Source organism: Propithecus coquereli, unplaced genomic scaffold (genome assembly GCF_000956105.1).
Source record: "Propithecus coquereli isolate 6110/MARCELLA unplaced genomic scaffold, Pcoq_1.0 Scaffold543, whole genome shotgun sequence".
Taxonomy (NCBI): domain Eukaryota; kingdom Metazoa; phylum Chordata; class Mammalia; order Primates; family Indriidae; genus Propithecus; species Propithecus coquereli.
This window is the reverse complement of record NW_012151319.1, coordinates 1,091,691-1,105,269: the sequence shown is the minus strand read 5'-3', so window position 1 is coordinate 1,105,269 and position 13,579 is coordinate 1,091,691. Positions and strand designations below refer to the sequence as shown.

General features: G+C 32.7%; 1 protein-coding gene across 1 annotated transcript in view; it reads right to left on the bottom strand.

Moving 5' to 3' along the window:
• Positions 1-13,579, bottom strand: part of TRAPPC11 (trafficking protein particle complex 11) — a 36,235-nt gene that overhangs the window by 12,171 nt on the left and 10,485 nt on the right. The window contains exons 3-10 of the mRNA XM_012657462.1: positions 12,936-13,105; positions 12,222-12,292; positions 11,270-11,384; positions 5,702-5,801; positions 5,239-5,312; positions 3,517-3,613; positions 1,399-1,532; positions 626-773 (exon numbers count right to left, since the gene is read on the bottom strand). Of these exons, the coding sequence (XP_012512916.1) occupies positions 626-773; positions 1,399-1,532; positions 3,517-3,613; positions 5,239-5,312; positions 5,702-5,801; positions 11,270-11,384; positions 12,222-12,292; positions 12,936-13,105 (909 nt within the window). The remainder of the gene's footprint in view (positions 1-625; positions 774-1,398; positions 1,533-3,516; positions 3,614-5,238; positions 5,313-5,701; positions 5,802-11,269; positions 11,385-12,221; positions 12,293-12,935; positions 13,106-13,579) is intronic.

The window sequence follows — 13,579 nt, the reverse complement described above, 5'->3', positions numbered from 1 at the left end:
AAAATAAACTGATATAACTACATGAATATAAATGTATTTTTATATACACACATACCCTATGTTCTTACTTTAAAGCTATTTAAGGGGGAAACTAGTATCTAAATGCCATCATCCAAGAGAAAGGCAAAATGAAATGTCAAGTTTAAGAAACTATGCAATTAACACGGTCTCAAAAAGATTCTTAAGAATTTCCCATAGAGGAAAACCCCAGGAAGAGAAAGAAATCAAAAGTTATTCTCTCCAGTGAGTAAAAATAGAGCATATTCATTCCCCTAATCTCTTCTAAACTTCTACAGCAGTAATCATAGAAACAATGAATTTATACTGTGACAAAGACTAAAACGTGGCTTTTATTTTAAAGTAATTTCCTCTTGTCTAAATCATTAACTTATTGCCAAACATAAATTAGTTCTTCAAAGAAAAATTTCTGTTCAACTCAGAGGCAAAAATACTCAGCCTAAAACCAAAAATAATCATAATTCCTGAAACCATAAACGATAAAAACTGAATATATTCAAAGACTTGGAAAAAATTATCAATACCAATCAGTACTATAAATAGCTTCTTTCAAGAAAATATTAATAAATTTCCCAAATGCTAGATAACATGAGAGCTGGTAACTTACTTCATGGTTACAGAGGGTTTTTGCAAGCTGTTTCCGCTCCTGGGCATAGTACGCAGCCTGCTGGTAATAGAAACCAGGATTCTGCGTTTGAATAGCTGTTAACCCTAACTTAATAGCTTCATCAAATAAATCTCCAAAGGCCTGGAATCTTAAAGAAAAACATCAAGAAATAAAAAAGAATGAATAGAAAAAGCAAAGAAAAAGAAGCTTACTTCTAATAATTATTCATCCTGGGGAAACATAACTTCAGCAGACTATACTACATGCTATTGATCAACAGTTAATATTTGTTGTAATTTCTTTGTAAATATTAACGTACAATAATTCTGTATTTAAGTCATCTCTTCTGTGCTAACAAGTCTTTATAAATATACCATCAAACTAGATCTCAACATAGTTCCCACCACTCCAATACGACCAGGTTTCTGGGAACAACTGTATTTTAGCAATTTTTAAGCATCAGTATCAAACAGCTCCATGAAAGCAGGAATTTTCTTTTGCTTACTGCTATATTCTCAGAACCTAGACACATGGTGGAAACTCAATAAATATATGGTGAATGAAAAAGACGGCACTACGAATTAACTGATTTCCATTAAAGGACTGTACGAACCAATACATACTATTACCAGAAACATACCAGGTAATTAAAAACCTGCTTACTGATAAAAAACTGGGTTCAGTTTTAGAACCAAAGCCCATGCTGATTCCATTTCTGCAAATCCCATGTATCATTTTTAAAAAATATTCTAAAAGTACAATTTAAAACATACTGTTTAGACATCCATGCAGCATGCTCAAAGGACAACTCCGCACTTCCAATTTTTTTCTTACACAAGTCAATGTGTTTTCGGAACTGAGCAATTGCATCCAATGGAGTGTTGTGTTGAAAACACAGCCTACAGATCTGCAAAATGTAAAATCAATCCCAAATAAAGAAAAATATCAAAGTCAAAAAGCATATTCATTTAAAAATAAGTTTGAGGGTAACTTTTTAAAAAGACTATGGAATTTCCTTCATTGAAGTTCTTTGTAATAGACTTTCTTCATCAAAATGGTTAAGCTAAAACCAGAGGCTATATCCCTTTTAGAAATGAAATAAAGTAACTCAGTATTTGGACTGAATTTATTTTATACGTTAGAAAAACTTTTCAAATACATAGAATTTTTTTTTTCTTCTTTTTTTGAGACAGGGTCTTGATCTGCTCCCCAGGCTGCAGTACAGTGGCACGATCATACTTCCCTGTAGCCTTGAACTCCTGGGCCCAAGTGACTCGCCTCAGCTTCCCAAGTAACTGGGACTAGAGGTGTGCACGACCACATCCAGCTAATTTTTTAAATTTTTTGGAGAGACAGGGTCTCACTATGTTGCCCAGGTTGGTCTTAACTCCTGGCCTCAAGTGATCCGTCTGCCTCAGGTTCCCAAAGTGCTGGGATTACAGGTGTGAGCCACTGTGCCTGGCCTGAATTTTAAAAACTATTCCCAATGAAGAACATAAAGATAGGCTGAAATAAACTAGCTCCAATAAGAAAGTGAGAGAGGATAAATTAACTTTCAGTTTTACATCTGTCAGAAAGCTAAAGATTCTCTGTAGCACAATTAAAGCAATTATACCTCCACATCAAACAAGAATTACAGAAATTCTCAAATTTTTTGTCTGGGATGCTATTTCAAAATAGTAATAACCTGTATGTATTTGGTAGTATTCCATGGTATATATAAAAAACATGTATTTCGGGTAAAAGGAAAAAGGAAGAAACAAAGCCTAAATTTACCCCCATATGCTTGTTATAATTTTTTATTTTATTTTTTAAGTACAAAAGAATACATGAAAAGTCTCTCATCCATCCCTGTACCTCAGCCATCCAATTTCTCTTTCCAAAGGCAACCAGTTTCTAGCATATGCTTCCAGATATAGTCTATATACAAGTATGTGTACATTTATATATAAACTATTGTTTTTATACAAATAGCATCACACTGAATATGCTAATTTGTGCCTTACTTTTTTGACCTAACAATGTATCTTGAATATCATTCCACATCAATATATCGAGCTGCCTCATTCTTAATTGCTGTATAACGTTCCATTGTTTAGAGTTATACTTTATGTAACCAATCACTTAATCCTGGGTTGTTTCCAATCTTTTCCTATTAAAAGATATAATAAATATCCATATATATGTGACTTTCAAGGGTTAGCATATATGTCAGACAAATTTCCTGAAATGGAATTGCTAGATCAAAGGGAACATCTACTTTAAATTTATACAGTCATTGCAAAAATATTTTCTACTGAAGTCGCACCAATTTACACTCACACCAGCAGTGAATGAAAGTATCTATCTGCCCACATATCATCAACACAGGGCCAGATATCTTTAAGATGAATGTGGAAAAATTAAAAGCAAAACAAATAGTCCTCGCTTGCCGTCTGAGGGCATCTATTTCTACTACATACAATCTAAAAATAAAATGTTCCAACAATGGATAAAAAAATTCCCTCTAAGGTGAAGAGATACACATTTTCTTCACTGTATCAATATTAAACCAAGAAAGTTCTAATGTGTTGCATCTTTTAAAATTCAATAATCCAGGCAGCTTTCCCTTGCTCTCACTTATAAACAAAAAAACCAATAAACCAATAAACAAAAACCAAAAACCCCTCCCAACTCTAAATAACTCCAGAATGATCAACTCAAAAACCAACCATTACAACTAGGCTGCTAAGAACCAAGTCCCTTTTTGAGAAAAAGAATATAAAAGCGGAGAGCATAATTAATCCAATACCAACTTTTCAGGGTAAGAAACCAATTTTCATTTTCAAATTTTAAAAGGATTATTTAATATTTAAAGACAAATTCCCTTTATTTGGAAGTAGAACTATTACCTTGTAGTTTATAAATCCTGCCATAGTCTTAATTTCCAGAATATTAGTTTCATGGGCTCTCAATTCATGTACAAGATTATAGGCGGTCCTATAATTCCTAATATAAACATGGGGAGGATGGTTAATTATGATATAATTTAAGAAAACATTTCTAAGAACAAAATCATTAGAAATAACAGACAATATTTATTTAATATTCCTTAGCATTCAACAGCTCAATAATAGCATATACATATCAATCTCCGATTTCCTGAAAAAGGATCTATTAACTAATAACATATGTGGGAGGAATCAATGACTTTTCACGAAGAACAGAACTATCATTCGTACATTGTTCTTCCTGTCATTAACATCTATCAATAACCAATAAAAAACAAGTTGAAAAATAAAAGTAAATTGGATAATTGTCCAGAATTACAGCGAAAAATTAGCATTCTGTTTAAAAAGTAAGTTTTTTTTTTGAGAGACAGGGTCTTGTTCTCTCACGAAAAGTGCTACTGTAAGTTTCTCAAACAAATAGAAACTGTATTAGCAAAGGTGGTATCAAGACAGAGCATGGCTCAACTACTTTTTAACCCCAAGTATGTCTACAGGTTAAGAGCATCACTGATCTCAGGTAGAAGCTGGAGAGGAGGGAAAAGCGTCCTTAGGGCAGTGAGGGCTAAAGGAGGATGGCGGTGAGAAAGGAGGGTCTGGGAGGAACTGGGCCTACTCTAGACATGGAAGGGAATGAGAAAATCTCAAAATGGGCTTTTCCATAGAAAAAACTTTGCTCTTAACTTCTCCAGGTAAACTTATTTCTTTCAAGAATTATTTTTGAACACAACTGAAATTGAAGGTTTCTAACTATTAATAATACCATCCCTTTAAATGAACTACATTAAAGCCAGTTATAATTATATGAAGTCTCTGAGATTCAGAGAACACAATTTGATGCTTAGCACTTCAACAATAATAAAAATAAGATGTTTCTGCAATATTCCTGTGGCTAATAATTTCCATTTACTTCTATTTTTCTCCCCTCCTCAATTTTAGGTTAAATAGCTGTATTTTATCCCCTTGTCAAATTGCCACTGTCAAACTTCAAAAATTGATTTAAAGGTATAATATGAAGAGGTCATGTTAAATTAGGCTTGGTAAAAACAAAGGAATAAAATGTTTAACTACTGCCAACACATCTGCAACTCATCTTCAAGGCTCTATGTATAACAGATCCTTCAAATGGAAAATGATGCTATTAACAGGCATTACAAACTAAAAAAAAAAAAATTAAAAAGAAAATCATAGTTGAATTGAATAAATGTACTACTGTATAAACTCTAAAAAATCAGTAGTCTGATTTAGATAATATTTAACGTACATTATACTTTGGAAATCAGTCTTTTAACACAGGGTTTTACTGAGTATACAAATAAAAAATAGTCAAGAAGATGGGGAAAATTTTAATATTATATTTCTTTAGATCATAAAATTTAATTAGTTAGACCAGAAAGCTTTATGACACTATGAAATTTACTTCCAATAATAAAATGAAAAAAATTTTTAAACCCCAAAATAATATAATCCATTCATCTCTGAACTAAAGTAAATATTAAATAGCTGAATCTGACTAACATAAGCATTTAAAAATTAATGACAATTTGGTTGAGATTCAGATATTGCCATTTATGTTGTTAACATAAAGATAAGAAAAATTTAGTTTGAAAACTGTTAAAAACTTACTTCAGAGCATTTTGTGTATCTTGTTTCAACTCACTGAAGAAAGCTATTTTGAACTGATGTCTAACAAATAAAAGCTGAAAAATGGATAGAAAAAAATTACCATTATACATATTCTATTTAAAATGTGAAAATTATAATAATGTTTATTACAAGGAGACTATAAAAGAATGAAAAATATTCAAAATTAAAATGCAAGAATTATTCCAACAAGCAAGGGTACAGTTAAGCAAGCCATAAAAATCTACCTTTAAGAACTTTAAGGGCAAAGAGTTTAAAAATAAACCTTAAGGGTAAGGAGTTTAATTTAAAAACAAATTAGTTTTTAAAAGCTTTAAAAAAAACTTTAGAAGAACTGAAGCCATTTGAAACCATCAAGGCATTAACGACATGTAATAACTGCTTCAAAAATAATCAGTAAGTAATCTGCTCTCGAGTGCTTTCTATTATTGCAAAAAACATGTACCTGGTGTGTTGTTTTATTCAAAAATTCTTTATGAGATTTCACTCTTCTGATCTCAGTGTAGTAATAAGTCTGTGCATGTTCATAAAAGGCATTTTCTAATCTATTAAAAAACAAAACCAACATTCGAATATTAAAGTGATTTTAAACCAAACTGTTTTCAAGAATCATATTAGTGAGATTTGAAAGTACAATCCTGACAAAGTCTATTTTACCTTATGATTAAGATGAAAAGTGAAGCAAAATATAACCCAAATTTCTAGATAAAAAGTCTAAAACTAAGACCCCCCCAAAAGCCATTTAAGATTATTTACAAGATATAACAGATAAAAATAACTTTTTCTAATTTGTAAAAATTGGTAATCTCTAAGATTACTTTCACTTCTACTATTTCATACTTTTATAAAGAGTCTGAAAAAAATAAATATTCAATACTCAATTGTATTTCACTATTTTTGGTGATTTTAATATTTAGGGCTTAAAAATATAAGAAAACTTATGAGGAAAGAACCAAAAACAAAAACTGGCAAAAATGAAGTAAAAATAACATTTGTATGATTTAAATCCTACTTCATTCCATAACATTGAGATTACACAGAAACAAAGAAAATCTGACCAGACGACTAAATAATTCAAACTTTCTTTGGTGAAAAGAAGTCACATCAGGAGTATTTGCCTAGGGCATAAAAGAAAGCTGAATTCATAGCCAGGTAAAAGATAAAGAAAAAAAACCTTTTTTTTTCTCCTCAGAATAAAACAGAATTTTGGACCTATATTCAAAGGGTTTACATACACTTAAGGAAAATACATAAAGGAAAACAAAAAGAAAATAGAATGTATTTAACTAAAAATTTTTTAAATCAGATATATTTTAAATTGGATTTTCTAGGTGAAACTTTTTCTATTTTCAACACTATAATTTAAAAAATGTTAAAATATGAAAATAATTAAAATTAGATTCTAACATTGAACTGAACAACGTTTGGAGGAACATATTAACCTAACCTGTTCTTTAAAGTTTTACAAATGGGTAACAATAAGGCACTGACTAGAATGTTCAATGTTATGGTTGCCTGAAATATGTCTGCAGGTTATTCTGAATTATTAAAAAAAAAAAAACAAAAGCAAAAAATCCTTCTCGACAGAGAAATCAGTATTATTGATCTATATTATCTTGGGAAGTATCAAAGATAAGCTTGGTTTTAGTTTTTAAGCTAGATGTGTACTCAGACATAAAACACCTGTTAAGCAGTTAATATAGAAAATAGAAAGCAAGTAGGCCTGATAAGTCCCATTATTTCCCCTAAACTTAAGTGATACAGAATCAAATCTTTCACTGTTTAAATATAACAAATTAGTTAAAGGGACATCCCTGGATGTAGGGAAAGTATCATAAGACTGTCACTTTTTAATTCACACACTTCTATATTATTTGACTTTTTTTTTTTGAGAAAAAAATGTACACTGTTTCAAAAACATAAATAAATAACAGATCTAGTCAGCATGTGAGGGGGTTAGTGAAAAGACCAATTCTTTTAGCAGATATTCAAAAATTATACTTTTAAGGTAACGTCAAACAATTGAGAAAGCTCTTTTGGGGAAACAGACCTTGAATTTTCTTTGTTCCTACAACAGAAAATCCAACTGATTCCCATTTAGTGATTTAACCTAGATGAATTTTAAATGTACATGCTTTTTTATGATGTTCCTTTGCTCCCAAATAACCACTACTTCCTTCCCACTAATCTAAACCTCCAAGCACAGATGCAAGGCCTTCCTCTTCCTTAAAGCCTTACCAGGCCACAATTATCCATTTGTTGTCTGGAGACTTGCTCCTGTAAGATTCACAAACTGTATTACACAATTCACACTTGCAATGGTCTGTGGTATTTAACATGGATGTTTTCGGTCTCAACAATTAAACTAGTTCCTTTATGGAGGCAGGAACTTAATTAACTTGTTTTGAACCAGACAAAATGCACACATACACACACAGTTATGTATATTTTATTACTTGACCTGTTTCAAAATACAACTTATCCTACCAGATAATTTAGAATGAAAATTTGATTGCAAGCAACTCCCTATTCCAGCTAATTACCAGAAGATACATGATGTTCACTCTTAGCAAAATTCATACCAAAATCACCTGGAGTCCATTTTCTGCTACGTTACGGCTACACTAGCATGTCAAGTAAGCACACTTTTTAGGATATACAAACATATTATCTTAGTCACTGCAACTGAATTTTGAGAAGCCAGCATTCACTCCAGGCAACAGAGCTACCAGTTTTCCAATGAAGAACATTCAAGCTTCCAAGCTATAGATGTAGATTAAAGTCTAAAAGGAAAGAGGTGTTCCTGAAGTTTGGAAACTATGTAATACACAAGAACATTCACACAACTTCGAGGGACATAGGGAGGAACTACTGTATACCTGAAAGGAAGTTATAGCTGAAGGTAGATCCTTTGCTAAAGGTTGAAAATAAAGGAGTAAAAAGAGCCAAAGCAGAAGCAGCAGGCATGTGGGAGTCCTTACATCCTTTTTCCTTTTCACCTACAGCCTTTTCAGTAAAGGCAGACAGGAGGGAGAGTCAAATAGTGCTTCTATATCGTCCCACCCACCAAAATGCTTACAGCAGTTTTGATTTTTAATTTACGGAAAGGCAAAGATCAGAGACTCAAAACCTAACTGCACAGATTAGATATATTTGTATATGCTGTTTTGTATTTTTAATGAGTTCAGACCCATTGAAACTCTTTATTTAAAATAGTTTTAAACTAAAAAATTGCTTATTTTCAGGAGCCCTTTTCAAGCATGTTCTCTTTACAGCACACCTTCTCTGAGAAGCATGTTTTCTTAACTCATTAAAATGCTACTTTTGTTTTGAAAGGCAAAGTATGTGTGTGGTTTTTTTTAACATTTGCAAGTTAACATGACACTGACAGCCTACTGTCCTAAGAGGAAAGGTTTGAAAATTCAGAACACTTATCATTTTATAAAAGAAAAATGCTTAATACACCATTAATTGAAATGAACAATTAACCTCTGTAATACAAAAGATTTTCACAATCATTTTCAATGCATTACAGAAGTTTTATAAACATTTTAACATTTTGACACTTTAAAAAAATTAATCAAAGCACTGTAGCATTACATAATACATCAAAATGCTCTGAATGCACACAAATAAGGATGCCACCAGTAACTCTGCTACTTCCTCCCAGATCAATGAAGATTTTCTGATATTCAACTTTTCTTTCTCTTAAGAAAAAACATAACTATGAGGAAAAAGGGTCTGTCTTCCCTCATTCCCAACAGATTGTCTTATGCACCCCTGTTCTGATATCCACATTCTGGAGGCCATGGACTCAGAGCACTTGCTTTTTACATCAGTCATTCTGACAGTGTACTCCTTATTTAAATATTTCATTACCTCCAATAAAACCGTAAGTGGTTAAAGGCAGAAGTTACATCTGTTTCTCTTGAATCCATGAAAGCACTAAATTTGAAAGCTGAGGAAAGGAGATAGGATCACTAATAGTTAAGGCAGTATTCTCAATCTCAGCACTACAGACATTTTGAAACAGGTAATTCTTTGTTGTATAGGGCTGTCCTGTGCATTGTATAACGTGTAGCAATATCCCTGGGCTCTACGTTCTAGATGCCAATATAGCAAACCCCTCGGTCATGGCATAAGTGCCAGAAGAGTCTCCAGGCATTAGCAAATATTCCCTGGAGGGTAATACTGCCCTGTTTAAGAGTCATTGGGCAAGGTATAGAATAGAGGGCAATAGCTTTCTAAAGAAGGATTGGTGTGAACTAAGCCTTAACAGTTGAGTAAGGGGAGTTGGCATGTGGGCACTACTATGAAAGCACACTGACAAGAAACAGCATTGTGAACAGGGAGATAGCGAAGCGCAAAGCACAAGGACAAAGTGTCCAAACCTGGAAAGGGAGTCACAGGCCAGCCATGAGATTGGATAACCTTCGGTGGAAAGAAAAGCAGTCTGCGTGTGCCACCAGTCAACTATACCTGGTCCCTCTCTTCTCTGCGTTCCCTACTGGTCATATGTTTGCATTTAAAAAACAAAACTTATCATTCTTTTCCTCTGTATTCTCAGCCATTACGCCAATGTTATCCTAGGCATGAATGATTTGACTTTCTCTGCTTCTAGTGTGAAGATTTATTTTTCTAATTGCATTTAAGTTTTCTTGCAATTCAGCTTTTCATTTGATCCTGTTCCTATGCATGTTCTCTCCTTCAAAATTTATGCTTCTCTTTCTTAGGAGCCAAGTTACTTAAATACCAATAAGAATGCCAGTTAACCTCCTGTAGTAGATCATTTTCTCATTTTCCTTCTGAGAAAGAGAGAGAAACAAATGCAAGAGAAGCAATAATAAAAGATAAACTAAATCGTTCTTGAGATTAAGAAGGATACTTATGCAGAATGAAAAGGAAAATCATTTTATAGTCAAAATCAATGAAAATATTCATATCTAAATATATCCTAGCTAAAAATGTAATACTATAAAATTTCTTTGTAACACTAAATGCCAGAAAAAATTGGATAACAGCCACATAATTTTTGAGATAATGCTGTAACCTCAGGTAATCTGCCCTTTATCTATGAAGGCTTTATAAAGAAATTTAGGCCAGGCGTGGTGGCTCACGCCTGTAATCCTAGCACTCTGGGAGGCCAAGGCGGGCGGATTGTTTGAGCTCAGGAGTTCGAAACCAGCCTGAGCAAGAGCGAGACCCCGTCTCTACTAAAAATAGAAAGAAATTAATCGGACAACTAAAAATATATAGAAAAAATTAGCCGGGCATGGTGGCACATGCCTGTAGTCCCAGCTACTCGGGAGGCTGAGGCAGGAGGATTGCTTGAGCCCAGGAGTTTGAGGTTGCTGTGAGCTAGGATGACACCACAGCACTCTAGCCCAGGCAACACAGTAAGACTCTGTCTCAAAAAAAAAAAAAAAAAAAAAAAAGAAAAGAAAAGAAATTTAAAATATGATGGGGCTTAGGACATAAGAAAAAAATGATTTAAATAGATACATCAACATACCAAGAAGAAAGCAAAAAAGAGGCCAGAAATGGAGATATTCTCACATAAAATGACAAAAACGTCATACAAGAACATGTGGTAATTACTGGAAAACACAATGGAAAAACACGTTTTTTTAAAAATGAGGCTGACCTAGATATAGATATCAAAAGGTGTTCATGAGTAAGTAGAAGTTCACTGTGTATTATATGATTACATGCATTTTTTGTATGTTTAAGTGTGTGTGTATGGACTGTAAACATATACATATATTTGTTCTTATACAAAAAGACATTTTTGGAAGGAAATTTAAGAAATTGCTGATAATGGTTACCTCAAGGATTAGAGAGGGTTAAAAAGTTGACAAAAAGGGACTTTTATTTTCACTCTATATCCTCTGTATCATTTGAATTTTTTTCATGAGCATGTTTTTTTTTTTTTTTTTATAAATGGGTCTAAGCTACCAATTTCTCAATTCCTAATGAATACTTTAAAAAAAAACTTTAAAGGACCTTTATTTACCTTATAATATAACCCACCAGGTGGTCGGTGTGTGGCAGTACAAACAAAGACTTTCCTGAGAGCTCACATGCATTGCATAAAGCTGCAGCCCTTTCTGAAGCAATGACATCTTCTCCTGTTGATAACCCCCACAAGGGTAAAGAAAGAAAGAAATTAATGTATTTTTCTAAATAAATATTTCCCCAAGTCTGAAAAATATAATTAGGAATAAAAACCCAAACCACTTTTCACCAGGCCAATAGGACTTCTGGGCTCCTTGGGAACTCCGAGGGGTTCTTAGAATTACACAGTATAGACTTTTTTGGAAAACACTGTCGAATTTTTTACTGAGCCAGGAGAAATGCCAACAGATGTACCATATAAGTATTTGAAACACAAAACTAAAAATGGAAGCAATAATTCATGAAAGGAGGTTCTCACAACCATTTAGGATGCTACAAGTTTCAACGTAGAAACAAAAACATATAGCCTATGAAAGTCTCGGAAGGCAGAAGGAATAAGTATTTGAAACTAAGACATTTTCCTAGAGGAAATTACAAATCCTATAGCATTTTTCTTTGCCCTATAGCAAATTAGTAAAAAAAATATTACATAAGGAATACAATTTCAAATAGAGCTCACATAAGTAAATTACATTCTTTTTAAAAAAAAAAATCAAGCAAATTAACCATTTGCTCAATTAAACATGTCCTCTCACATCCCCTACATGAGGAAATAAGTGAAACTTAGGGAGCAGGACTTAAGAATCTTCATTCTTTACTACTTTTAATTATTTACAATAAGCATTTTTCATGTATTATTGGTACTTTTTAAAGTTAACACACTATCAGCCCCATAACTGAGTGTATAAAAGATTTAAACATTAAAAAAAAATCTACATCCTTATAATAAGAATTGGAGGTATAAAATAATTTTAAAAAAACAAGTAAATAATTAATTAGCCTTTTGATACCTGGGGGCAATGGGGTTTTCTTCTGAATTAGAACCACTGCAACTTTTGTGTTTCTTCCTTGTAAACTTTGCCTGCAATGGGGAAACAATAATAAAATTAATTAAATTATTTTAACTTTAAAAAAAGTATTCATAACTTTACATTAAAATACAAGCTTGAAAATTCAACTGAAAATAAATATCAACTTAAAAAAACTAAGATCAGAGAAAATCTTTTCCTACACACAAATAACGTATATGTCACAATGATTTAAATTCTAAAAGTATAATCTCACATCTTCTAAGCCTCAAAAATTTGCCTTAAAAGCAAAAGTTTAACATATACTTTTGTGCAGAAGTTATAATACAACTTATTTCTTTATAGTGATATATTACAGAGTAGTTATCCAAAAGAATTCATTGTGCTGAAACTGAAAGAGTGACAAAGCAAGTGTTTTATAGGACTAAACAGTAAATTATTATGTCTCGGAAAAAGATTGTAAAGAAAAAACATTTGCAAATCCAGACCAATTTGTCTTCTAAATTTCTTCACATACCCGACATTATATACAGTCAATATTTATGCTGTTAGGAACTGAACAAGATTCATTAGAGGTTAGTGATCCCCCAAGTGACCATTGTAGTCTAAACAGTCCTCAGTTGCCTTCAAGAAATGTTAGTAAATAACAGACATGTGCAAACTAACATGGCCAACCTGAAAAACAGAAGATCATACCTGACTATTTCCACTCTGGTGGCGCACTCAGACTGCTTTTCTTTCCATTGAGGTTCATCCCAGTCCAGTTCATAGAACACAACCACTAGGGCTGGCACCAGATTCAGATGCTTATTCATCCAACCAGTTTTTAAGATCCCTTTAGGAATGTACCACTCATACGAAGTTCTCTGCAAACATTGGCAAAAGTTGAAAAGTTATTTGATAACAGCAGCAGCAGAAACCACCTGTTACTGAGTGCCAGGCACTTTATGTGCATTTGTCTCATTCAATCTATACACCACCCATTTTTATGATTAGGAAATTGAGGCTTACAAAAATTAAACAAGAGCTAACAAGTGTTGGAGGTAGAATCTCAACCCTAGAGTCGCTATACTTTTTCCCATTTAAAAAACTGACCAAAGCCAAAGAGTTTCTAATGATGTCAAGGCTCTCAGATACCTTGTAAAATAAAAAAAAAAGTATCTAGCCTGTTTTCAGGTAAATTCTACTTATATTCCTCACCATTCCAGTTTCTGTTCTTGTAAAACTGCTCAAATAAAATATTATCTAAAATCCAAAATGGTTTTGTTTTGAAGACATATTGCCATAATGGCATTTCACTTCACTTGTGAATGAAGTGAAAAATAAAGGACAGGCCGGGC